Below are 27,106 nucleotides of genomic sequence, written 5' to 3' on the forward strand. Positions count from 1 at the left end.
CTCAGTTGTGGTTGCTGAACCAGGACTCCCTGTTAAGAAATATGAAGTGTGTTAAAAAGATTGAGAAAGCAGGATTCTGAAAAAAAAATACTTTCAGCTTATAGAAAAGGAAATGCAATTAAAAAGAGTGAAAGCACCTTTCCGAATGTTATGTATGTGTTTTTTTTTTTGTAGATGCAACTCTTCTTTGTAAGTATATGGAAATATGATTTTTTTAAAAATTTGCTTTCAATCCCAGATGGCAACATTGGTGCAGAGAGATCCAGCTCAAATCTTTAATTAGCCTGAAATTTCCTTTTTTTCCTCTCTTCGTCTAAGAAAAATGACACTCGTTTGCATATTAAAAAGAATTGCTACGTGAATTACAGTAGTCAATTTGTTAAAGTAATTGATGGAAATTCTAAATGCCTATTGTTGTTGGATGTAGCTAAATTAGATAAACATAGATAAATTATTAATAATTCTGACTTATGTTAAGCATGCTAGGTAATAGAAATAATGGCTTCATTTCTCTTATTTAAAGGAGAGTTGGAGGAAAATGCAATGCAAAGTGACTCTTAACTCTTTCTTTCTTTATATTAGAAATTCCTCAAAAAACTAGGTAAACGGAAGAAGCATGGGGTAAGCTTCATGAGGAAAAAAAATGTGGATATATTCCAATGGTTGGTTTGCTTAGAGGAATACTAATGGGATTTTTAGTGAAGAAGAATAATTAACAACAACATTAATGAACTTAGAAGACATGTTTTGAGCATTCGTCTCAGAAAGGAAAAAAGGCATTTTTGGGAACACTCAAAATTGGCTGGTCTTAAAAGAAATGTAAGAGTAACTGAAGGAAGTTAGCACCCACCCCACCACTAGAAAAATGAAATATCCTAGGAAATATTAAAAAGACAGAATATTATATTTCCCTGGATGAGAAATGGAGAAACACATTTTTAGGCAGGAAACAGGCTCACTCTTAATAGCCCCCCCTTTGTCAATGGGCCATTAAGGCCTGAGCCAGTGTATTCTACATAATAAAGATCTACCTCCTTCAGGCAGAGCCATTTCATTGCTCTTCATTGCACCACCCACCAAGTTTCAATCAAACTTGGCACACAGACAGTATAACCAAAGCTAGCTATGACTTCTGACAGCAAGCAATCAGGATACTCTTCCTGTGCCCCAGGAAGTTCAAAGTCCTGAGAGGGCATAAAATCCAGGGTCTCTCAGCGTCTCTTCCCTTCCTTTTCACCCAAGAGTTCCAAGGCATGTGATCCTGTCCATCATTAAACCATCTTTCCAGTGTCTTTTTCCCTACTTGGGAGTGAACCCAGAAGGCCATTTCTTTCAATGTAGCCATTCAGCAATATCCAGAGTCAAGAGGGTATCACAATGCCCTTTCTCTCCACCTCCCCTCTCCTCCCCCAAAACCTTTGGATCTGCTGCTTGCTAAGAGGGATGGAATTGGCACTGCCATTGTTAGGGTGAAGAAGACTCCATAGGGGAGTGAACCAGGAAAGGCAGAGAATGGCCTTCGCTTCCTATCTCCTGAAGAGCTACTTCACATCATCAAAAATGAGAAGCTCTTTGAGCCATATAGAATAATTAAAGATATTTTTTTTATTTCTCAACATAAGTGCAGGGGAATTTTGAGTACCTGTATGCTGGAAGATAGTTGGGGAAGGCTGGAAGTCCATATCTGTTTTGCTCAACAGCCCCCAAATCCAGATGATTTAATTTTCCCAAATCTTCAATGCACTCAGATCCCTGCCCTCAAATTAGTTCAAGTTCATCCAAGTTAGCACTCAAGTACGTTACTCTCTAAGAGAGTCTGTTACTCTCTAAGATTATACTTAGTCATTTATTGTTTACAGAAACCCAGAAAGAAACTGGGAATAATCCCAACTCTTAGAATATGTTGTGAAAGTCAGTTGTTATATCTGATAAATGTTCAGGGTGCAAATTCCAGGCAGGGATCCAGGATATAATGCTAATAGTAATCCACCACAGTGGGAGGGCAGAAAGTAGGACAGGGGAAAACCCATGTCATCTATCTCTGTCGGGCAGCCACTGGAAGCATCCATGGGCTTCAATATGGCTGTTGGGTTCCTTTTAATGAGGATGGTGGAAAATAATTCAGATTTGTGGCTGTTTTGATTTTTCTGTTCTGATTCTGCAGTGTCGTCGTCACCGGCACCGTGGTGGTCCCCGAAGCTACTCTTTTGATCCCTCAAACAACCCTGGTTCACCCCAAGACTCCTATGGTCCCCATCAAGGTTTTTTTGGTCCCCCCAAAGGCTTCTCTGGTCCTCCTCAAGGCTTCTTTGGTCCTCCCCAAGGCTTCTCTGGTCCTCCTCAAGGCTATGCTGGTCCTCCCAAAGGCTTCTTTGGTCCTCCTCAAGGCTATGCTGGTCCTCCCAAAGGCTTCTCTAGTCCTCCCCAAGACTTATCTGGTCCTCCTCAAGACCATACTGGTCCTCCCCGAGGCTCCTCTGATCCTCCAAAAGGCTTATCTGATTCTCCCCAAGTCTACGTTGATCTTCCCCAAGGTTTCTTTAGTCCCCACCAAAATTACTTTGGTCCCCCCGAAGGTTACTTTGGTCTCCCCCAAGGCTACCCTGTTGCAGGGTCTACTCAAGAATCTTGGCCTTTCCCTGATCAGCCATCTGGGTCTGTTGTCCCATCCACTTCTGGCACAGTGAGTATGAGATCGTAACAGGTTCCTTTGAAGGTCTACTCATTTAGAGGTGGGAGAAGGTTCTGCTGGCCCTGAAATTTCAAAAAAATATTCCTTCCCTAAATTTATAAGGGCAAAAATGGCAAAACCTGGAATTGTTTCCAGTTGTTATAGACATGTCCCCAATAATGGAATTTGGATTCACAGTCATAAATTGTGCTTTGTTAACTCTTAGAATTTATTTAAGTGGATTGTTAAGTGGGTCAAGAAGCTTGATTCTAATTACCTTTTTTGTGGTGGTCATTAACTAAATACAACATTATAAAGAAAATGTTAAGTGGGCATAAAGCAAATCTATCGTCTTCAATCAGCTTTTTTAAATTTTTTATCAGAAACTGGAAACAAATCACGGACATGTGACTCCGCGATTTTGTAAACAGATGTAAGAGAAAACGGTTGTGAGAGCTTGTTTGGTTAAGGCAGAAGGATAGAGAGCAAGAGGCGGTGGGTTCAAGTCCCACTTCACTCATGAACGGCATCTGGGTGACTTTGGGCCAGTCACTCTCTCTCAGCCCAAGCCACTTCACAGGGTTGTTTGCTGGGAGGAAAATAGGAGGAGGAAAATGGGTTGGATACGTTCACTGAACTCAACACACCTTATTATTTGTTGAGTTGTTGGTAAAAGTAAAGAAGGCAGGACACAAATAAATAAATAAAATTAGGATTAAATCAATGCAGGCCAATTGATGAGTGCCTATCGTGTGACGGGGCAGCTACTAGTACTTCAAATTGGGATCCTAAGAACTTTGGGGGGCTGGCGGGAATCACAGCTAGAGGGCAGAAAGAGACGTCCCGGGATAGTGGAAAAACTCATGTCACCTGCCTCTGCAAGTCAGCCAATGGAAGGAGACAATAGCAATAGCAGTAGACTTATATACCGCTTCATAGGGCTTTCAGCCCTCTCTAAGCGGTTTACAGAGAGTCAGCATATTGCCCCCCAACAATCTGGGTCCTCATTTTACCCACCTCGGAAGGATGGAAGGCTGAGTCAACCCTGAGCCGGTGAGATTTGAACCGCTGACCTGCTGATCTAGCAGTAGCCTGCAGTGCTGCTTTTAACCACTGCGCCACCTTGGCTCTGAGACAGACCCATTGGCTTCCATATGTTTGGTGGATATCTTTTAATGAGGAATGTGGAAACAAGTGACTGTATCTGCTCTCTGCCTACACAGACCTCTGCTGCCCGTAGACAAAATGAGTCTGTACCCACTGCTCTGGCCAGTGATCAATATGCTCCTGCCTCTGTTTCCTCTGGTGTTAAACTCCCTGGTAATTCCACATCACCTGCCTCTGGAGAACCTGGTAACTCTGGTGGGAAGACTTCTGCCTCTAAAGGTTAGGTAAGTATCCAAGTGGAGTGCAATTTTGTTTTACTACCAGTTCTGTAGGCATGGTTTGGTGGGCGTGGTGTGATTTGGTGAGCGTGGCGTGGTTTGGTGGGTGTGGCAGGGGAAGGTTACTGCAAAATCCCCATTGCCTCCCGATCAGCTGGGACTCGGGAGGCAGAGAATAGATGGGGTTTGGCCAGTCAGAGGTGGAATTTGCCGGTTCTCCGAACTACTCAAAATTTCCGCTACCAGTTCTCCAAAACTGATCTGAACCTGCTGAATACCAGCTCTGCAAGTGTGCCAATTCTTGGAGGCCTATTCCTCTGAAGGTGGGAAGAAGATTTTGCTGGGGGAGTTATATGCAGATCAGTAATGGTATTCTATTCTCTTCATTACCAGTTCAGTAGTGGGAGTGTGCCAGTGGTGGGTTTCAAAATTGTTCAAACCTACTCTGTGGGTGTGGCCTCCTTTGTGGGAGTGGCTTGCCACCCATGTGACCGGGTAGGAGTGGCTTGCTGCCCATATGACTGGATATGAAGATGCCGACGACACTTGTCAGAACCACCTTAAATTACCTCACACACAGCACCGGCATGCATAAGAATATGATGTAAACTTGTTTTTTTAAAAGGCATCTTTGGTCTGCGTTAAAACAACTTCAACACACGCAATGTTCTGATTGCACCACAAATGCAGTAGTCATCCTTACCTTTCACAGAGGCACTGAGTTTTATAAATAGGAGCATGATAGTGTAGAATAATCATATCCAAGGACCAGTGGTGGGTTTCAAAAAAATTTGGAACCTCTTCTGTAGGTGTGGCCTGCTTTCCGGGTCCACTGGTGGAACCTCTTCTAACCGGTTTGGTAGATTTGACGAACCGGTTCTACTGAATAGGTGCGAACTGGTAGGAACCCACCTCTGGAGTGTGCGCGCAGAAGGTCCAGGATGACATCAGGGTGGGTGGGCAGAGCCTCGTGCCACCGCCACTATCAGTTCGCCCAAACCGATGTGAACCGCCAGCATAGCATCTCTGATGCAGACGATGCATATATCTCCAAATACCTTCGTACATTATTGCAAAGAGAACAGTTAGAAATCAATTATTCTAAAATTAAAACCATAGCTTTTCCAAGTTGCTCTAAAAATTGTACCTGGATTATTTTTAAAAAAACCCATTCCTTCAAACAGGTGCGATGCTTTCAATATCTGGGGGTAATCTTTCAAGCTATTGGATGTAAAAGACTTAGAGAACTACACTTCACAAAATGCACCTAGGAATGCAGTAGCTATTTTAAGATTGTATTATACCAGAGGTATAACATATACTTGCATCCATCAAGCTTTTTGAAGCGAAGTTTCTAGCCCAGTGTTTATGTGGTACACAAATTGGACCCCTTCCAATCTCAAATCATTAGGATTTCCATTCTAGTGCTTTCAAACAGTACAAGGATGTTCTGTTTTTAAAGAGCTAAATGCCAAATTCAGCAATACTTTTCCTAGTAATATCCATAATAGAATGAAAAATCCAGTTCTCTTCTCTTCTCTTCTCTTCTCTTCTCTTCTCTTCTCTTCTCTTCCCTTCCCTTCCCGTCCCTTCACTTCTCTTGTTCTCTTGTTTTTCCAGGAAATCAGAATCAAAGCATCTCAGTAGGAAAATGTATGCCAGTGAGTATGAAATATACTTTTTGCTGTGATAGAGATTACTATTATTCAGATTCCTCCCAGGACTTTATGAGAACTTGATTTCAAATTATGAACAGCAGATTATTGGGGGTCTTTGACATCAAGAGTAAGGGGAGTTTGTAAACAAAAAGAAGAAGAAGCTAGGATCTTGGTAAAAAATTAATGTCTTCGTAAACGGATTCAGCTCGCATTAAAATAAAATAAATCAAAACTTTGAACTGAGTGGGAGAGATCTTACTTTGTGCTGCGCAAGGCAGTTTGAAGTTCCCAGCACGGACGCCGTTCTGCCTTGGGCTGGCCCCCCTCTCTCTGCAGACACAAAAGCTGCAAAAATCGAAGGGCATTTGCCAGCAAAACTATATCTTCTTCCCTCCTTGCCTGAAGGATAAGAAACCTGTTAGATGTCAGGTAGATGATCATCTAAACAGATACGTGACCAGGAAGATATGCATGGCAGTCAGTTGCATGCTCTTTTATGACAAATATTTCATTGTAACTTTGCTTTTTTTCCCCCCTAGCTCCAACCAGAATAAAATTGCCAAGAATAAAATCCAGAGCATCCTCCCACACTTTCGCTTTCTGGCTTCCATAATTTCTTCCTAATCAAGGACCAAAGGCGATATGGAAGTTTCTTCTGAGAAAGATTCCAGCAATCCTATTTTTTTTTCTGTTGATTTGGAGGCATTGTCTCTTAATTGTGAACACTGGTTACTCTGCAAAAATAAACATTTACAAATAAATATATGCAGCATTATCATGGAGTATTGTCTTTATCATAGTGTTCTGAAAATTATTATTATTATTTTCCAATATTATAGTTAGTAAGTAAGTAAGTAAGTAAGTAAGTAAGTAAGTAAGTAAGTAAGTAAGTAAGTAAAATCTTTATTATGGTCAAAGACCAGCAATACACATTAGTTTTTACACTATGTTAAAAAATACTAACATTAAAATATAATTAAAAAAGTATTGACATTAAAAGTGGATAATAACATAGTGGTCCAAAGATTGTTAGAGGTATGTCCAGATAATTGGTACAAGATGGTACAATACTTCTGTAGCCAATTTGTTTCTTATGGACATTGCAGCAGCACAGAACTTTGCCACTGCATACGTGGTAACCGGGTTCATGTCCTGGAGGAGAAAGCCTAGATAAAAATGGTCTGCCCTCCCTGGCAATCTCTCTAATAAGGGGAGAAAATGTGCAGACCTACAAGCTCTGTATAGCTCGCAGTGTAATAGAACATGTGAATTATCTTCCACTTCTCCTTTACCAATTATATACAAGCGCGTTCTGCTATAGGTGTTCTCTTATACCTGCCCTGGAGGAGTGCTGAAGGAAGAATGTTAAATCTGGCTCTGAAGAAAGCTATTCTTTGTTTTGGGGAGATCAAGTCATTTAGATATCTTGCCGATTCCCACACACCTTGTTTGATTCTGTCCCTACTATGGAGAGGCAACCTATTTAGTTCTTCCTGGAATTCCATGTCCCTCATTCTATTAATTACTACTTGCTTTGCTTGCTCAAAGCCTAGGGACATTAATGGTGAGAGCCCATAAGAGCCCAGCTTGTGATCAATTGCCTGTTTCCAGGGGGATGGGAAATTGTCAGTCAACACTAGTGGGGACAGTCCCAATATTATAGTGAAGTTCAATGTTTGCTTTATTCTGATATATGGAAATGTGATTACAAGCCCATCATCTAAACCAAGGGGCAGCAACCCACGGCTCTGGAGCTGCAAGTGGCTCTTTTATCTCTCTGCTGTGGCTCCCTGTCACTGGTTGGTAAAAGGACAAAGGATGATGCACTAGGAGGACACTCTATGGTGGGGGAACCAGACTTACGGTCGGCTCTAGAACTGAACAGGGGGGTTCCAGTGGCTCTTTGAGTGTTTAAGGTTGCCGACTCATGACCTAAGCATACTTTGATCTTAATGACATAAGCATATTTATCCCATTACACTTCCATTACTTTAGAGACCACAGTGCTTAATAAATGTTTAGCAATGTTCCCAATGTTACCTTGAATTCCTTAAGAAGTTCCAAATTATAAATTGCTTTTGCCTCCTTTGAACGCAGAGATAAATAATTACACTCTTATTCTATGTCCGGAAGACAATTGCTCTTCCCTGATTCATAGATGAAGAAAATCCTATGTACCATACCGGCAATAGGAAATGGGGCAACATCTTGAATTGAGTATTGTCTCTTTTCCTTAACTAATTGGATCATTCAGGGTTTATTAATCTGTCTCCAGTTTTCATTGAAATGTTGCCTCCACTTTGCACACTCATTGCCAATCATTTATGATTGGCATTAAGAGGTAATGCTCTGATTCTGACACACACACACACACCCAAACCCTAAAGTGAAAACTTTTTGTCTTCAACACATGGTATAACATCAGAGGCCAAACCTTTAACTTGATTAGAGAGCCGTGGTGGTGCAGTGGTTAGAATGTGGTACTGCAAGCTACTTCTGCTGACTGCCGGTTGCCAGCCGTTTGAGCCTCCCTGACTCAAGGTTGACTCAGCCTTCCAGCATTCTGAGGTGGGTAAAATGAGGACTCAGATTGTTGGGAGCAGCAGGCTGACTTTGTAAACCATTTAGAGAGGGCTGTAAAGCACTGTGAAACAGTATATAAGTCTAAGTGCTAGTGCTATTAAGTATGCTGTGTAAATTGATGTGTCTATACAGGGTCATTTTCTGTGTATCAGTTTTTGCATCTGGAGTGGGTGGGGTGGGGGTCCTTTGAAAAATTTCCTTTAGAGTTCTGTGTGCTATGTGCCACGTCTCAATAGTCTTGATTTCAATCCATTTTTCCTAGCCAAGACAAACAATATTTGATATGTTGTACTGCTCATCAAGGTTCAGGCAAAAATCAATTTCTGTACTTGCTTTTCCTTTCCCACTTATAGATTTAATAAATTTCACTAGGATGCAAGCACCATTGCATACACTCCCTTCAAGAAACTGAATGGAATAAAACAACATTGCCTAATAATTTCACAGGGTCATAGTCAAAAACAAAATAAAGGGCAAAAATGAGAAGTGAAAATATTAGGCAGCTAGTATCAGTTAGTAACTCTGTAGAGTGACTTCGTTCTGGTATCAGAATAAGTCATGGACTATTTTTAATTTTAAAATCCTGTCCTTTAAACCATTTCACTTTTATTTCCCTGCCAGCATCATTTCCCTTTTGAACTTTATTTGTTCAAGAAGTTTTCTCTGTGTATTTTATAACCCAGAAGCCATTTTTGCATCCTGTCTCAAACAAAGTAGATAAGGAGAAAAATAAAATCCATTTAGCATTGATGAGGTCCACATTATAAGACTTGAAGGACCAGGTTAGGGACAAAACTCCTGGAGGAGCCTATATATGTACATATGTGGCTTCTTGATGGCACATAATCAATCAGATTTTTGAAACAGTATAGCTAGTCTTTTCATAACCTTTTAAAATGTTTTTAAATTTCAGATTGTAGTTCAGCTATTTAAAAGATGCCATCACACTCCCTTCAAACCCTTCAACTCAATGAGAAGGAAAACAAATCAAAGATAAGATAATCAAATTACGTAAGGTAATTGAAAGATGTCAAAACAGGGAAAAGGTTTTAAATCTTAAGTGACCTTTCAGAAACTTTCCATCCCACTTGCCATTAGATAAATTAGCGGGTTATCTTTCGTCAATCTGTTCTTGCAAGTCACGTTGTTCTCAGAAAAATGATTTGGAGGGCAGGAGAATGTTTAATTTGGCTGTAGATCCATCCATGTGGTGAACCAATCCTAACCTTTCCCAACTGATAAGGTAATTGGAAGACATCATCAATGGCTTCTTTCAATTTGGGCAGTCTGGCTTGTGCTGACACTTCAATAAAGACCCATCCTCAGCTCACCCATTCCTACTTAGGACACTTTCTCAGTGAGTGAAGGAAACCTCAAGCTGAGAAAAATGAAGCCCTCCTTTGTGGCTGCGGTCTTGCTGATTTCTGTGCTCAGCGCAGATGCCCAGGTGAGATGAAACTTGCGTTTTAAGAAAGCTAAATTGTGGGGTGGAAGAGACAGCTCTGTGGCTCAAACCCTGTGGATTAATTTTGAGACTAAACTGTTCACTCTTGGGTCCTACTAAAATCTTAGACATAATAAATAGGGATTTGATAAAGTTTTACTGAAGAGATCCAGTTTAACCCTATTCAAAGGCATATCTAAATTCATTTCTCTGAATCAAATTGGACAGTCCACGTGATTTCAAGTAATTAATTAGACGGATTATCTGAATTCAAATCAAGGATTCTATTCGGATGGGAAACTTTTTTTTTTTGCAAACGTTAATAAGGAGTTTTGTAGCTTGCAACAAAATTGGTTAGTCACACATTGTGTACAAATGTGTTTTGTCTGGTTTTTGTCTGGAAAGCCAGGCCACAATTTCCTCTAATAGTTTTCAGGCACATTTTTTAATCTTTTAGCGAGGTTAAATGTTTCCATCTCTTGGTTTCCTTCCATCAATAGCTTCATTGCCCTGTGACTGTGTGTATCAGGCTAAAACAGGACTGAGTAATTTAGTGGTTATTGTTTTTCCCTTACAGAATCATCTTCTTAATCCGCCACCTCCACTAAGTAAAAGAGTTTCTTGTTTTAATGCACTTTGATATTTCTGATCACTGTCAGAAATCTAGACAAACTGGCAAAGAAGATCACAGAGTTATAAAAGAAGCAGCTGATTGGTCAAATGTTATCCATTTTCCAATATGGCATAACCAAGCTTCACACCTTGTTCACCCACCACTGTTAGAACTGACCCCACAGGAAATCATGACTTTCATTCATGTCTCACCCATGCATTGAGCATTTTAGGAGAAACACAACTGCCCAGAGGTTCAGAACTTTACTCTCTCATACAAATGACATTAAGGGGAACCATATGTGGGCCTCCTCTGGATCCCCTCCCAAGCACTTCCCTCTCTTTGTTGGAGAAAGAACAGGTGTATAAATGTTTGTTTGTTTTTTTTTGCATTTCTATAGGGGTACGCTGGCTTTCAAGAATACAACAATGTCTATAAGGCACAGGTCCCTGATCTTGTAAGTATAGTATGATCTTTTCATTTCCCCTTCATTCCTTTTATTTCCCCTTCATGGGGGGGAGGGGGGAGAAGAATAGCTGGTTTTAAGAATAGGAGGACTTAATCCCAGACTAAGTTGGTCACGCTTGTGTCTTAATAACTCTTAGACTTAACAAATATGGCTTAGTAAAACTTCACTGGGGAGATCCAGTCTTACGCTATTCAAATCCATTTCTAAATGGAATCATTTTTCTGAATCTAATTGTTCAACCTCATGGAAGGCTACAATTTTCCAAAGGGATTTCAAATATTATGGCAATTAGACCTTTTTTTTACTTTTACTTTGCCTTTATTTGTATGCCGCCCATTTCCCTAAGGGGACTCAGGGCGGCTCACAATTCAAAAGGGAGGGGGAGACAACAAACAATAAACAATACAGCATGTTCAAAAAGAAAAACGCAACAATCACACAATTTGAGTGGGGCTATAATCTTAACCCCAGGCCAGTCGGGACAGCCAGATCTTTACAGCAGCGCGGAAGGATTGGAGGGTGGTGAGGGTCCGAATCTCCACGGGGAGTTCATTCCAAAGGGACGGAGCAGTCACCGAGAAGGCTCTCCTCCGGGTAGTTGCCAGTTTGCACTGGCTAGAAGACCGATGATCTAAATCAAGTCAATGATTCTATTCTGACCAGAATTTTTGCATACTCTTAATAACAAATTTGAGTTTGGTAGCTTGCAACAAAATATATGTATGCCGCCCACTCCCAGGGGACTCTGGGCGGCTCACAACAAAGTAAAAACATTTAAAATATTTAAAAAATACAATATTAAAATTAATACAACACCCATTCCATCAAGTGGGGCTGGAAATTAATCAACAACCCCAGGCCTGCCGGAACAGCCAGGTCTTGGTCACTTTACGGAAGGCCAGGAGAGTGGTGAGGGTCCGGATCCCTGCGGGTAGCTCGTTCCACAAGGCCGATGCAGCTACAGAGAAGGCCCTCCCTCAGGCCTTCTCTGTAGCTGCATCGTCCGGTCGACGGCACCCGCAGGAGGCCCAGCCTATGTGATCTTATTGGTCGTTGGGAGGTGAATGGCAGGAGGCGGTCTCTCAGGTAGCCAGGTCCAATATCATGTAGGGCTTTAAAAGTAACGACTAGCACCTTGAAGCAGGTCCGGAGACCAATGGTTTTGGCTTCCAATCAAATGGAAATCCAGGCCAACAACAGTTTTCAAGTCCTTTGGTTACATTTAGCGAAGTTAAATGTTTCCATCCCTTGGTTTCACTCCATCAATAGATTTACTGCAGTGTGAGTTTTTATCGGGCTAAAACAGCTAAACCAATTTCGTTGTATTTATTTTGTACAGTGACAATAAAGACTATACTAACAGGATTAATTCATTGGTGATTATTGTTTTTCTCTTACAGAATCAAATTCCAAATCTTTCACCTCCACCTCCACCTCCACCTCCACCTCCAGTAAGTAAAAGTATTCTTGTTTTAATGCACTTTGATATATGTCGGAAATCTGGACACATGAGATTACACACTCACAAAGAGAGTGGTCAAATTCTATCCACCTGGCAAAGTGGCACAACCAAGCCTCAAATCTTGCTCACCCAAAGGCCCATCACTGTTGGAATTGACCCTGCAGGAAATCTTTATTCACAGGGCAGATCTCACCCATGCATTGAGCATTTTAGGAGAAACACAGCTGCCCAGAGGTTCAGAACTATACAAATGACATTGAGGGGAACCATATGTGGGCCTCCTCTGAATCCCCTCCCTGACACTTCCCTTTCTTGGTTGGAGAAAGAACAGGTGTATAAATGTATTTTTGCATTTCTATAGGCTTATACCGGCTCCCAGGACTACAATGCTCCCACAAATTATAATCCACAGCTCCCTGAAACTGTAAGTACAGTATTATTTTTTCTTTACCTTTTTTAAAAAAAAGAATTTGTTGTTGTTAGTCACAAAGTCGTGTCTGACCCATTGCGACCCCATGGACAATGTTGCTCCAGGCCTTCCTGTCCTCTACCATCCCCCCGAGTCCATTTAAGCTCACACCATCTGCTTCAGTGACTCCATCCAGCCACCTCATTCTCTGTTGTCCCCTTCTTCTTTTGCCCATAATTGTTCCCAACATGAGGCTCTTCTCCAGGGAGTCCTTCCTTCTCATTAGGTGGCCAAAGTATTTGAGTTTCATCTTCAGGATCTGGCCTTCTATAGAGCAGTCAGGGTTGACCTCCTCTAGGACTGAGCTGGTTTGATCGCCTTGAAGTCCAAGGGACTTGCAGGAGTTTTCTCCATCACTATAGTTCAAAGGCCTCAATTTTTTGGCACTCAGCCTTTCTTACGGTCCAGCTTTCACAGCCATACATTGCAACTGGGAAAACCATCCCCTTGACTATGCACACTTTTATTGGCATGGTTATATCTCTGCTTTTTAGTATGCTGTTTTTGAAGAATAGGAGGTTTCAAATATTTGTCACCTATGAGGGTTCCTGGGTTAAGACAGCAGCTAGAAAAATGGATCAGAATTCCTTCCATTGTGTCTGAAAGAGACAGTGATCAAATGGATGACCCCAAACAGTTCTTTCATCCACTGCTAGTCCCCATTTTATTTACTGAGGAAGTATATTTATTTAAGGCATACTATATAGTTAGAAAGTGTATCATATTCTGAAAATAAACAATATCTTTTGAGATTATAAGAAAGGAATCGACTCCAGGGTTATTTGCTATTTCACTCAGATATCTAAGAGAGCCTAGGTTTACGCAAACTTGATTTTGAAAGTCCTTCCTCTTATAAAGCTTGAACCTTAATGTCTTTTTCCTAAAAAAAAAATGCTCCTTGTCAGAATATTTTATGGGAATAAATATTACGCACATAGGTATATCTGGGGTTGTGGAATGCAGGTTTTGTGTATCTACTCATAATTTCAAATAGTTATACATATTTAGTAATTTGAAAGATTTATATGGCTGCCCACTCTAGGCCCATTGATAAAACCAAATCTTCAGGACCTTATGAAAGAGTGTCAAAGTGAGGGCCAATCTAATTTCTGAAGGGGTGGTATTCCAAAGAGAGAGGGAGAGCCACCACGGACAAGGTCCTTCTTCTGGGTTCCGACAGATTTACCTACTTAGGGGACAAGACTCACAATATTCCTTGCTTCCTTGTTCTAGTGGATTGGATGGATGTAACTGGCAAAAGACAGTGCCTCAGATAACCCAGTCCCAAACAATGATTTAGTTATTCATTTATATGTTATAAATAAACATCTAAAAGTGTTAACAGATATGAGATGATGGATGGATGGATGGATGGATGGATGGATGGATGGATGGACGGACGGACAGACAGACAGACAGACAGACAGATAGATGATAGCTGATAGCTGATAAATAGATAGATAGATAGATAGATAGATAGATAGATAGATGGATGGATGGATGGATGGATGGATGGATGGATGGATGGATGGATGGATGGATGGATGGATGGATGGATAGATAGATAGATAGATAGATAGATAGATAGATAGATAGATAGATAGATAGATAGATAGCTGATAGCTGATAGCTGATAGCTGATAGCTGATAGCTGATAGCTGATAGCTGATAGCTGATAGCTGATAGCTGATAGCTGATAGCTGATAGCTGATAGCTGATAAATAGATGGATGGATGGATGGATGGATGGATGGATGGATAGATAGATAGATGATAGATAGCTGATAGCTGATAGCTGATAGCTGATAGATAGATGGATGGATGGATGGATGGATGGATGGATGGATGGACGGACGGACAGACAGACAGACAGACACACACAGACACAGACAGACACAGACACAGAGACAGACCAACCAACCAACCAACCAACCAACCAACCAACCAACCGGCCGGCCATCATTTCCAGATATAGAAATGTCTTTTACATACATCTTTGTTTCCTGGTTTGGCTGATCTTAATCCAAAACTGCACCTGACACATACTCCAAAGAGTTAAATCAAGTAAAAAGTAATGTTTTTTTTTTTTGCAGAGGTCATATTTACCTTCTGTCAACTTTAATGCCCAACGAGTGAGTATATAATTTACCTGCTCATATGGTACCCATTTTGAGAGGAATCCCTCTTCCTTCATTGGGGATTTCTCAGCCATGCATTGATCATTTTAGGAGAAGCACAGCTGTCCGGATTTTCAGAATTTTAGACTCCAGCATTCAGGAGTGGTTTTCCCAAATCTTTGATAGATATACTGTGAACAGCAGCCCTGTGGGATTGGGGTGAAGGCAGGAAGACAGATACTCCTTGGGGACAGAAAGGGAAGGCAGAGCTACATGTGATATCTTCACTTCACTCCTTGCTGCTGCCGGATTTAAAAAAAGCCACTTGTAAAAACAAATTTTGAAAATTAGCACAGGTGTATTCCATTTGAAATTTGTAAATGCAGGTGTTTGAGGAAGTCCTTAAAAATGGATTGTCTGCAGCAACATGTCTTAAAGTTATTGTAAGGATAAAAAAAGAGACATGGCAGCTCAGTGGCTAAGATGCTGAGCTTGTCGATCAGAAAGGTCGGCAGGTTGGCGGTTCGAATCCCTAGCGCCGCGTAACGGAATGAGCTCCCATTACTTGTCCCAGCTTCTGCCAACCTCACAGTTCAAAAGCATGTAAAAAAATGCAAGTAGAAAAATAGGAACCACCTTTGGTGGGAAGGTCACAGCGTTCTGTGCACCTTCGACATTTAGTCATGCCAACCACCTGACTACGGAGATGTCTTCAGACAGCGCTGGCTCTTTGGCTTTGAAACGGAGATGAGCACCGCCCCCTAAAGTCGGAAACAACCAGCACATATGTGCAAGGGGAACCTTTACCTTTACCTTAAGGATAAAATTAGACAAGACCCCAACTTTCAGAGAAATTGCAGGATCTAAAAATTTTTTATGAATATTATCTGGGATATGCAAGAGCCTTGCATGAGAAGGATGCTGAGGTCATCCATATGTGTGGATTTAATTGTGGGTCTCTTTATAATCATTTCTCAGATTCTTCTCTTCTTGTTGTTGCCAAATGTTCTTGTTTCTAATGTATCTTTTAATTTCTGTAGGGGAACACTGACCCCAGAGCTGGCGTGGATTTAGGAAACTCTAATTTACAATATGCTCAAACTCAACCTCAATCTCCACCTGTAAGTATAGCTTTCTCCCCTGCCTAATATTCTTTGTCTTTGTTAAGGAATAGGCATCATTCTTACAGTCTGAGGTTTTCAAATTCTTTTTCAATTACAATCAATTACAGTTTCAGGGGTTCGAATCCCTAGTGCTGCACAATGGGGTAAGCTCCCACTACTTGTCCCAGCTTCTGCCAACCTATCAGTTCAAAAGCATGTAAAAATGCAAGTAGAAAAATAGGAACGACCTTTGGTGGGAAGGTAACAGCGTTCCAGGCACCTTCAGCATTTAGTCATGCCGGCCACATGACCACGGAGATGTCTTCGGACAGCGCTGGCTCTTCGGCTTTGAAATGGAGATGAGCACCACCCCTTAGAGTCAGGAACAACTAGCACATATGTGCGAGGGGAATTTTTACCTTTACCTTTAGTCATCCAACTTCAACTTTGCCAATGGAAAGTTGACATCACTTCAACTATGGCTGGATGCTACTATGTTGAGATTTTAAGTCACTTATGGCCAATGGCATTTTTTGAATGGCATTTAAGAACCTGGAAAAATGTATGGACCCCAAGTTGTTAGTTGAGCTGATGATGACTGCCGCCTACTCTCTTAAGAAAGCTACACACACACACACACACACACACACACACACACACACACACACTGACAGCTACATTACGTCAACCATGGCTTGAAAAGGTTATAGGTCACTGGTGGGAAAATGGTCTTTCTTACATATCTGTCCATCACATAACAGATTACTTTCCTGTGCCGCCTTCTCAGAAATTTGTTAAATTAAATCGCTCATTTTAACATATGTTATTCTGTATTATATTTGGATGGTTAATGCATTTACATTTTAAAATAATCTGAAAGGACACTCACAGAATCAATTTATTTATCAGGCTGGTGCACCTTCTGCTTACAATGGGCCTTATCCTGTTGCCAGCAGCCAGCTGAGTTCCATGGGGTTTGATATTCTTCTTCCTTAGTATCTTCCTTTGAAGGGCAAGTTCAGGCTATTTAGTGATACTGGGGGAAAATCTGTGTATTTCAAGATGGCAATTGAGCTCTTGATTGATCCTTGAGGATTAATCTCCAAGAAACAGGGCATAAAAGGAATATCTCAATAGGGCAATATATACAGACCTCCTAAACTACTGTCCTATTCTGGCATCTTGGTGTTATTTTTAAACTTGAGTGACATACAGCATCTTCTAGACCAGGGGCGTCAAAATCAAAGCCCCGGGGCCAAATCTGGCTGCCAGGTGCTTAGATCTGCCATGCAGGGCCACCCTGGAAACAGTGAAAGCCTGGCTTGCAGTACCTCTGCCAGTGAAAACAGAGCTCATGAGGGCTGTGTGCAGCCCTCCTAAGGTCTGTTTTTGCTGGCAGAGGGTTGCAGGAGGCCATCGTAGCCGAAAGCAGAGCCTGGGAACCCATTTTCTCTAGCAGGGCATTCAGGTCACCACCGGCACCCCCAACATGAGTGACATCGAGCTGGCCATGCCCAGCTTGCCCCCCCTCCCCCGCCGGCTCAAGGTCAAACATAACCCTGGGGCAGCCCTCAATGAAATCAGCTTTGACAGCCCTTGTTCTAGACTCAGCCAACCTAGCTTTGAAGAGGAAGTCAAGATTAATTCTCAAAGGTTAAGTTGCTCTCATTCACATAAGTGACATAGTAATATGTCTTGATACGTAAGGCATGAATAGACCCAAGAGTTTGGCTCCCATGAGATTTAAATTTGGAAATAATCTGACGGGACATTGATAGGATTTATTTACTTTATTATTAGTATGCTACCAACTATAATCAGAATAATGGTCCTCCTGCTGCCAGCCAACCGGTGAGTTCTATAAGACTGGATTTTCTTCTTTCCTATAATCTTCTTTTGGAGGGGAAGTCAAGATTAATTCCTGGAACTGGGGAAGATCTGTTGATTCCCAAGATGTCAATTGTGCTCATGCTAACTGCCTTGAGAATCAGTGTCCCAGAAGAAGGGCATAAAAAAAAATGTTTCAGTAGGTCAATATATACAGAAACTATGATTACTGTCTCAAGCTGGTATCTTGGTGCCCTGCTCAAACTTTGGTGACTTATAGCATCTTCCAGAGTCATCCCACCCCAGCTCTGTCAAAGGAAAGAGATATGTAAAATGACTTCACATCACTTTAAGAATAATTTAATGCTCCTGTGGAGTGGTTCTATGTCACTGGTTGGGAAATGACATTTCTTACATGTCTCTCCATTATGTAATATTCTTCTTTCTTGCTCCTTCTCCCCACAAATTTGTTTAGCGATAGCAATAGCACTTAGACTTATATACCGCTTCATAGTGCTTTCCAACCCGCTCTAAGCGGTTTACAGCATCAGCATAGAGCAAAGGTTAAGTTTCTCTCATTCACATAAGTGACATAGTAATATGTCTTGATACGTAAGGCATGGATAGACCCAAGAGTTTGGCTCCCATGAGATTTAAATTTGGAAATAATCTGACGGGACATTGATAGGATTTATTTACTTTATTATTAGGTTCTTACCACCTATTATCAGAACAACCCTCGTCCTGGCTATCTGGTGAGTTCTATAAGACTGGATTTTCTTCTTTCCTATAATCTTTCTTTGGAGGGGAAGTCAAGATTAATTCCTGGAACTGGGGAAGATCTGTTGATTCCCAAGATGTCAATTGTGCTCATGCTAACTGCCTTGAGAATCAGTGTCCCAGAAGAAGGGCATAAAAGAAATGAATCAGTAGGTCAATATATACAGAAACTATGATTACTGTCTCACGCTGGTATCTTGGTGCCCTGTTCAAACTTTGGTGACTTATAGCATCTTCCAGAGTCATCCAACCCCAGCTCTGTCATAGGAAAGAAATATGTAAAATGACTTCACATCACTTTAAGAATAATTTAATGCTCCTGTGGAGTGGTTCTATGTCACTGGTTGGGAGATGGCATTTCTTACATGTCTCTCCATTATGTAATATTCTTCTTTCTTGCTCCTTCTCCCCACAAATTTGTTTAGCGATAGCAATAGCACTTAGACTTATATACCGCTTCATAGTGCTTTACAACCCGCTCTAAGCGGTTTACAGCGTCAGCATAGAGTAAAGGTTAAGTTGCTCTCATTCACATAAGTTACATAGTAATATGTCTTGATACGTAAGGCATGGATAGACCCAAGAGTTTGGCTCCCATGAGATTTAAATTTGGAAACAATCTGATGGGACATTGATAGGATTTATTTACTTTATTATTATGCTACCACCTATCATCAGAATAATGGTCCTCCTGCTGCCAGCCAACAGATGAGTTCTATTACACTGGATTTTCTTCTTTCCTATAATCTTCTTTTGGAGGGGAAGTCAAGATTAATTCCTAGAACTGGGGAAGATCTGTTGATTCCCAAGATGTCAATTGTGCTCATGCTAACTGCCTTGAGAATCAGTGTCCCAGAAGAAGGGCATGAAAGGGACCAGTCTTCAAAGCAGGAGCTAAAAGAAATACCTCAATAAGGCCACACATAGCAATCATTCCAAAAGAGATCTCCTTGCACCCATATTTTAAAAGTGTAAATGAGCTGGAGGAAATAATGAAGACCTTCCAAGAACTTTCATCCCCCCCACCCCAACATAGAGATACTTCTTTCTTTGTATTGTGTGTTCCCATCTCACCAATCTATGCACCTTCCACAAAGTCAGGATTCAATTCTCATACTTTCTGCAATTGCCTTGCTAGCTGGCACTGGCTGTACTCGAAATGGACCGATGTATTTCAGCAAGTGGACAGTTTTGAGATATATTTCTCTACTTTGCCCTCCCTTTCCTTTCACAAAATATGAAAATAGACATTTTCTATAAGAACGCCCATCATCTAATGTTTATATATAATGATTTTTGTGTTGCTGCTCCTTCTTTGGACTGCAACTCAAAGCTTAATCTCCGATACTGGCAAAATGCATGGACTCCAATTTGTCAGTTGAACTGAGGATGACTGCTTTGAGAATCTGTTTCTCTCAATAAGGGTGTCAAAATAAAATGCATTAGGTCAATATCACTGGTGGGATTCAGCCAGTTCGCACCTATTTGGGAGAACCAGTTCTTAACTTTCTAAGAGGTTCAGAGAACCGGTTGGTAGAAGAAATCTTTTGGGTTTTTTCCGCTTTACAGAGCTAATCCTGTAAGGAAGGCAGGAATGAAACATTCTGGTGTTGTTTCTAGTTTAATCCTTATTGCCCTGCTTACAGAAACTGCCTCTCCAGTTAACCCTTATTACACTGTAACAGCTAAGGAAAAGTGCCCATCGACCTGAGTAATGTTGAGTTGGCCACGCCCACATGGTCACATCACCACTACGCCCCACCTACCCACCTGGTCATTAGGACAGAGAACCAGTTGTTAAATTACTTGAATCCCAACATTGGTCAATATACACAGAAACCTTGACTACTGCTCTACTCAGGTATCTTGGTGCCATTTGAAAAATCTGGTGACTTACACCATCATCCAAAATCATCCCAGCTTTGCCAAAGGAACATTAATGTTGACAGCTGTTACGTAACTTCAACGATGGCTTGGAGAAGTTATATGTCACTGGTGGGAAAATGGCCTTTCTTACATCTTTCCTCCATCACACAGCAGACATCTTTCTTGCTCCTCCTTCTCAGAAAATTCTTTAGAGGAAAAATTGTTTATTTTAACATGTAGGTTATTATGTAATATGTCTGGATGGTTAATGCATTTGCAGACACTAAAACTTGGCATCTATGAGGTTTATTTTTTAAAATAATCTGAAAGGACATTCACAGGATCTAGTTACTTATTTATTAGGTTGTTGGTCCCACTGCTCCTTTCAATGTACCTTTTTCAGCTGCTGCTAAAAGTAGCCAGATGACTTCCATAAAACCGCATTTTCTTCTTCTCTGGGTTTGTTGTTGGTTTTTTTTTGGTGGGGAGGGCAGCAAATCAAGATTAATTCCTGGGGCTTAGGAAATTTTGTTAATTCCAAGATACCAATTGCCCCCTTTATGATTGATTTGAGGATCAGTTTTTCAGAAGCATGGCATAACAGTAACACCTCTACAGGACAATGTATATAAACCAGAGGTTGCTTCCTACCCAGGGGTAGGTTACTACCGGTAGCTCAGTGCAAAAAAAGTTTTGCGTCCGTGTGGATTTGCACCAAGAAAGAAAAGTGAAAAAAAATTACGTTTCTGCAATGGAGATTGTTCTGCGCATGTGCAGAACCAAAAATAAAGATGGCGCTGTCAACAATAGAACCGGTTCGGGTGCAAGGGCGGCCGAGTTACTATCTACTCAGCCGAACCGGGCCTAACTGGTAGGAACCCACCTCTGTTCCTACCAGTTTGGACAACTTCAGCCGAACCCCTAGTAGTATAGCGGCCTGGGTCGCTGGAACTAGCAGTGACCCAGGCCTGCCACACCCTGAACTTGTTCCCTGGTTGCCACCACCCCCACCTTGCCGCCATCTTGTTTTTTAGTTCTGTGCATGCGCAGAACAATTTTAATTGAATTGTGCATACGCACGCAGCACAAGCACAAGCGAACCAGCAGGAAAGCCAGCCAGAACCCACCCCTCATGCAAACACCTTGTCTCCTGTCCTACTCTGGAATCTTGGTGTCATTTTTAAACTTACTGCGTCATCCAACCTTAGCTTTACCAAAGGAACAAAATTGTGGACAGATTTTAAATCACTTCAACAATAGTTTGAATATACTATGGGAAATTATACATAATTGCTTGTCCACAAATGTGGACAGATTTTAATTCACTTCAAGAATAGTTGAATGCTGCTATGGAGACATTATATATCGCTCGTGGGAAATGGCCTTTCCTATATATATCTTTCCATCACATCATAGATTTCTTTCTTTTTCCTTTTCCCCGCGAAGTTGTTTAGGGAAAGATTAACTTGCTGTCGTTCATACATATTATTATTTGATATGTCTTGATGTTTAATGCATGCATTGTCCCAAGCACTTGGCTTCTATGGGGTTAATTTTTTAAAAATAATCTGCACATTCATAGGGTCTATTTACTTATTTATTAGGTTGCTGCTCCCGCCAATGTCTACTATGTTCCTCCCCGGCCGAACTCAGCCAGGAGCCAGGTGAGTTCCATAACACTGGATTGTCTTCTTCCTTGGAATCTTTTCTTTTTTTGGACAGCAAATCAAGACTGATTCCCAGTACTTAGGAAAATGTGTTAATTCCAAGACGTCAGTGGTCCTCCTGATGACCGACGTGAGGATCAGTCTCTCAGAAGGAAGCCATACAAAAACATATATTAAGAGGTCAATATATAGAGACACATCATTTGCCCATTTATAAACTCTGATAACTTACAGCAGGGGTCCTCAAACTTTTTATGCAGGGAGCCAATTCATGTTCCCTCAGTCTGTTGGGGTGGGCGGACCGGCTGGGTGGGCGTGGCTAGGCAGTCATGTGACTGGGTGGGTGTGACCTGCCCCTCCCCTACTCACCCACAGGCCCTGGGTCACATGGCTTTGAAAAACATCCCGAAGGCCTGTTTTTAAAGCAGCTTAAAAGCGTTTTTAAAGACTTTTAAAGCACTACTTTGCAAGCTGGCCACAGAGTTGCTTTTCAAACCAGCAGCAGCCCCTCCTCTACTCCCCCACCAGCACTGGCAAGACCACCCCTCAGTCAGCTGGTCCTCTCCAGAACCCTTTGGCAGCAGCGGCTTGATCAGAAGTGCAGCTCAACTGATGAAGCACAGCTGGGAGTGGATGCTCGCTGGAAGATAAAGCCAATGGGGAGGACTTTGCTTCTGCTTTGAAGCAGAATATTGTCCTCATCTTTCTCATGGTAATCGACACGCAAGGAAGAACTTGCTAATGTTGGCTGATTTGTGACTCACTATTTATTCCAGCCAAAATAGTGGGCCATGTGGTAAGTCACATGGTTTTCTTGGTACTTGTTAGTTTTAGTCAGGGTGGGTTCCTGCCAGTTCTAACCTATAGAAGAGGTTCCCCAAATCTCCAGTGCCATTTAGAACCGGTTCCAGTTCCCTCCCCCGCCCGTCTGCACATCATCAAGATAAAAAGCGAGAGGAGGAATTCTGGGAGTTGAAGTCCACAAGTCTTAAAGTTGTCAAGTTTGAACACCCCTGGTTTTTTTTTTCTAAAGGGTTAGGGGTGCAAGGGTCTTGTAACTTGACATCTTTAAGACTTGCACACTTCAATGCCAGAATTTCTGAGCCAACATGACTGGAGGAGGAATTCTGGGAGTTGAAGTCACCACATTTTACAAGTTGGCCACACCCACCCAGTCACATGACTGCCCAGCCACTCCCACTCGGTCACATGGCTAGCAAGCCACTCCCACCCAGTCACATGGCCGGCTGGGTGTAGTATTCACTACATCTCCCAGAACTAATTACTAATGCGCACCAAGATATTTCCAACTTAAAGGGATGTGGGCTAAGACAGCTGCTAGCAAAAGTGATCAGTGGTTGGTCACTCATATATATGGGTGGTGGGTTTCAAAATTTTATGGAACTCCTCTGTAGGTGTGGTCTGCTTTGTGGGAGTGGCTTGCCAGCCATGTGACTGAGTGGGAGTGGCTTGGCAGTCATGTGACTGGGTGGGCGCGGCCAACCTGTAAAATGTGGTGAAACTCACTTAACAAAGCTCTTGCTTAGCAACCAAAATGTTAGCTCAGAAACTCTGGCATTTGAAGCACTCAAGTCTTAAAGCTGTCAAGTTACAAGACCCTTGCACCCTTTGCCCTTTAGAAAAAAATCCCCAGGGGTGTTCATACTTGACAGCTTTAAGACTTGTGGACTTCAACTCCCAGAATCTCTCCCCTCTCTCTTCATCTTGATGATGTGCAGATGGGCGGTGGGGGGGGGGGGAGCTGGAACCATTTTTGATATGGCAGTGTGGATTTGTTGAACCTCTTCTATAGAAGAGGTTAGAACTGGCAAGAACCCACTCCTGATACATACATACATACATACATACATACATACATACATACATACATACACACACACACACACACACACACACACACACACACACACACACACACACACACTTTGTGGACAGTACATTGAGTGGGTCAAGTCTGTTTTAAACAACATTATCAATAGTGATACAAATAAATATGTATAATTCTAATCTTCCAAGTTCAACAATATTGGTCTCTTTCCATAATCCTTTATCATTTTTCCAATAATTTATTTAAACATAAGTAACATTTCTTTGTGCCCTATATTTATTATCCTCTGCTGAGTACTATCACTTAATATTTGTGGTTGGTCACTCTTAAAAGTATCCACAAAGCATAGTTAAAAAAAGATGTAGATGGAGACCATGATGGTGTGATCAAATCCTTGCTTGCTTCTTAATGTACATTATGTTAGAATTCTCTTAACATAGATATATATGAATATAACTGAAATGTAATAAAGATTTGAGTGCACACAGAATCATATATATGCTTAGATGAGAGAGAATGCAAGTTTGCAGTTTATACTATTTAAATGTCTGTTAAAACTATCTCAAAAAAACCCCCAACCATGTTTGTCTTGTTTCTGCAGGGGTTTCTCGATAATTTTATGGGGATGGTGAGTATGACTTTGCCTACTTATATTATGTCCATTTGCGAGAACGCCAAAAAATTATCTGGCCCTAAAAATCATAGAGTCCCATGTAACGCCGCTCCCAAATCTGGGGTTGGTATTCTATGAAGAGAAGTTCTTGAGAGTTGGGGAGACTAAGATTTTTTGGGGGCGAGGGGCATACAGAGTAGGCAGAGGTATAGGTAAATTGCATTACAAACTATGGAATAATTCTTTCAAACTGAAATGGTAGCATTGGGGATATGTGTGGTTTTTCTTTCAGCATTATACTCTTCAGTGGTGGGTTGCCAATATTTTTACTACCGGTTCAGGCATGTGCGCAATGCTTCTGCACATGTGGGCAAGTTAGCCATGGCAAGTTAGCCAAGGTAAGTTGGCCAAGGCAAATTAGCCATGGAAAGTTGGCCATGGAAAGTTAGCCAAGGAAAGTTACTCAAGGCAAGTTGGTCATGGCAAGCTAGCCAAGGAAACTTAACCATTGCAAGTTAGTCAATGCAAGTTAGCCATAGCAAGTTAGCCATGGCAAGTTAGCCATGGCAAGTTGGCCATGGCAAGTTAGCCATGGCAAGTTAGCCAAAGCAATTTAGCCATGGCAAGTTAGCCATGGAGAATTGTCATAGAACTGTGGAGTGGATCCCAATTGACTGAAAGTGGGTGGAGGTTTGATTCTTGTTGTCTTTCTTTGGAAGAAGCAGCTTTGATGATTCCAGGCACAGAGTGGGACATATTATGTAGTTGCTTAATCTGAAAGCAGCAACATAACTGGCATTGAATAAGTAAATTGGATTGGAATTTATTTTGATTAATCACTGTCTTGTCTTTCATAGGCTGCTACATTTGGAAAGCCATTCGTAAGTGAAAAAGAAAGTTTTTTCTTTTCCGAATTCAGTGTCCAGTACTGAGGCAAGAGGTTACAGAAATAATTAAAGGGCTACATGTCTTCCTCCAGGGTACAACTGATACAGTGAATAAATATCAATGAATGAACAGTACAAAATCAGATCAGAGTGCAGTTTTAATCTCTTTTTCAATTAAATGATTTCCCTGCAAGGTAGATAATGTTAACATTTGGGGATCTGGTAGAATATTTTAAGATTAAAGGGTTAAAAGCTAGTTTTGGAGAGAAAGGACCATGATCCATAATTGCCATTAACAGAAAGGGGACGGAAACTAATTTTTGAGCCAATATTTCCAAATCTACCAAAAACTGTCAAGATACCTGCTGATCAATGTTGGATTTTACCCATTTTATATCTCCTGTTTTCAGAAAGAATATCAATTCTGTTCTTTGATTTCTAAACCAGTAGGCATGCTAAATTATAATAATAAAAACAAACAATTTGGAAAATGTTTATTTCATTCAGTTTTATGATAAAAATAGATACCCTAGAGTTATTGATTTCTCCAAAACTTTTTTTAAAATTTCTGTATTTGAATTCTAAAGGGCAACATGTTTCTAAAATTTGTGTTTATTAAAAAAAAAAGACCAAGACTAATAAACAAAAACTGCTAGGTGTAAAATCACACGAAATACTTTATCCTAAAGCTTATAATTTTCAAATTTAAAAGATATCTGGTTTATTCCCTTAAATCAATTAATGCAAAGACTTTAATTGTAAAAGAATGCAGACTCTGCATTTAAAGAGCCCCTTTTTCAAAAAAATGCTTGAAATATTTAGATGGATCCAATTATTTTCTTTCATGGCAGGTAAAATAAAAAGATAATTTAATATAATGTAATGTAATTAATAATATGATATGATATATTTAATATAATATAATATAATATAATATAATTAATATAACATAGCATAGCATAGCATAACATAATATAATATACTGTAGATTAATGTATTTTTATCAAAGAAAAGCTTGTGATTTATCATTTGAAAAAGAAAAAGATAGAAGTTTTCTTCCTAGACATTGTAATAAATATGGATTGTGTCCTCTGCCACCACTTGAGCTGTATGTATCATTCATGGCATTGTGAGGGAACTTTGCCCTGAAACAATAACCTGATTGTCACCACATTAATACAGCTTATCCCCAGCTTTCTAGAAGAATTCATGTATCAGTTTTGGGTAGATGATGGAAAAAAATGAAGAGGCCAAGAAGCATTGAATAAGTCAGTGCATCCTGTTCAAGATTTAACTGAACAATTGCTCTGCTTGATTTACAACTTTATATGGTGCTTCCATCAATTATATGTGTGTGTGTGTGTGTGTGTGTGTGTGTGTGTGTGTGTATGTGTATGTATATGATGCTTTCTATCATTTATTCCATATTTTCTTCTATATGTGTAAAATAATATTAAAGAGAATAGGCCACCCTTTTTGTTTCATATCATTTCTGAAGAATCAGGACTTTTTCAGATCTCATTCCTGAAATTAACTACCTAAGAAGAATTACTTAAATGCATTGAATGTCGCTCAATTTAGACAAGTCTATACAAGTAAACATTATTTAGCAGCTGTTTCAGACAAAAATATGAAACATGTTAA

At 40.8% G+C, this 27,106-nt stretch overlaps 2 protein-coding genes across 3 annotated transcripts; both read left to right on the forward strand.

Annotated features, from left to right (window-relative positions):
- Positions 1-582: 582 nt before the first annotated feature.
- Positions 583-6,487, forward strand: LOC148043007 (uncharacterized). The gene is made up of 5 exons (XM_087727707.1): positions 583-621; positions 2,165-2,683; positions 3,895-4,062; positions 5,677-5,717; positions 6,254-6,487. The coding sequence occupies exons 1-5, from the start codon at positions 617-619 to the stop codon at positions 6,325-6,327; spliced, it is 807 nt and encodes a 268-aa protein (XP_087583833.1). The 5' UTR covers positions 583-616; the 3' UTR covers positions 6,328-6,487.
- A 3,148-nt stretch (positions 6,488-9,635) lies between these two features.
- On the forward strand, positions 9,636-26,068 carry LOC148043008 (uncharacterized). 2 transcript variants are annotated; one of them, XM_087727143.1, is made up of 11 exons: positions 9,636-9,744; positions 10,755-10,811; positions 12,224-12,274; positions 12,647-12,709; positions 14,847-14,885; positions 15,911-15,991; positions 17,774-17,824; positions 18,511-18,555; positions 22,051-22,110; positions 24,564-24,590; positions 25,433-26,068. In XM_087727143.1, exons 1-11 carry the CDS (start codon positions 9,685-9,687, stop codon positions 25,505-25,507), a joined length of 609 nt encoding a protein of 202 aa, XP_087583269.1. In that variant the 5' UTR covers positions 9,636-9,684; the 3' UTR covers positions 25,508-26,068. The 2 variants fall into 2 exon arrangements, with proteins under 2 accessions (XP_087583269.1, XP_087583270.1); XM_087727144.1 differs by lacking the exons at positions 17,774-17,824; positions 25,433-26,068 and having other exon boundaries at positions 24,564-24,945.
- Positions 26,069-27,106: the final 1,038 nt, after the last annotated feature.

Source organism: Thamnophis sirtalis, unplaced genomic scaffold, assembly GCF_051295495.1.
Source record: "Thamnophis sirtalis isolate CommonGarterSnake01/CBP01778 unplaced genomic scaffold, rThaSir2_p1.2 scaffold_13, whole genome shotgun sequence".
NCBI classification, from domain to species: Eukaryota; Metazoa; Chordata; class Lepidosauria; order Squamata; family Natricidae; genus Thamnophis; species Thamnophis sirtalis.

Coding starts and splice junctions, on each gene's coding strand:
- LOC148043008 (XM_087727143.1), top strand. CDS start 9,685: ATGAAGCCCTCCTTTGTGGCTGCGGTCTTGCTGATTTCTGTGCTCAGC. Junction 9,745..10,754: donor TGCTCAGCGCAGATGCCCAG/GTGAGATGAAAC, acceptor GCATTTCTATAG/GGGTACGCTGGCTTTCAAGA. Junction 22,111..24,563: donor CGAACTCAGCCAGGAGCCAG/GTGAGTTCCATA, acceptor TTGTTTCTGCAG/GGGTTTCTCGATAATTTTAT.
- LOC148043007 (XM_087727707.1), top strand. Junction 2,684..3,894: donor TCCCATCCACTTCTGGCACA/GTGAGTATGAGA, acceptor CTGCCTACACAG/ACCTCTGCTGCCCGTAGACA. Junction 5,718..6,253: donor CAGTAGGAAAATGTATGCCA/GTGAGTATGAAA, acceptor TTTCCCCCCTAG/CTCCAACCAGAATAAAATTG.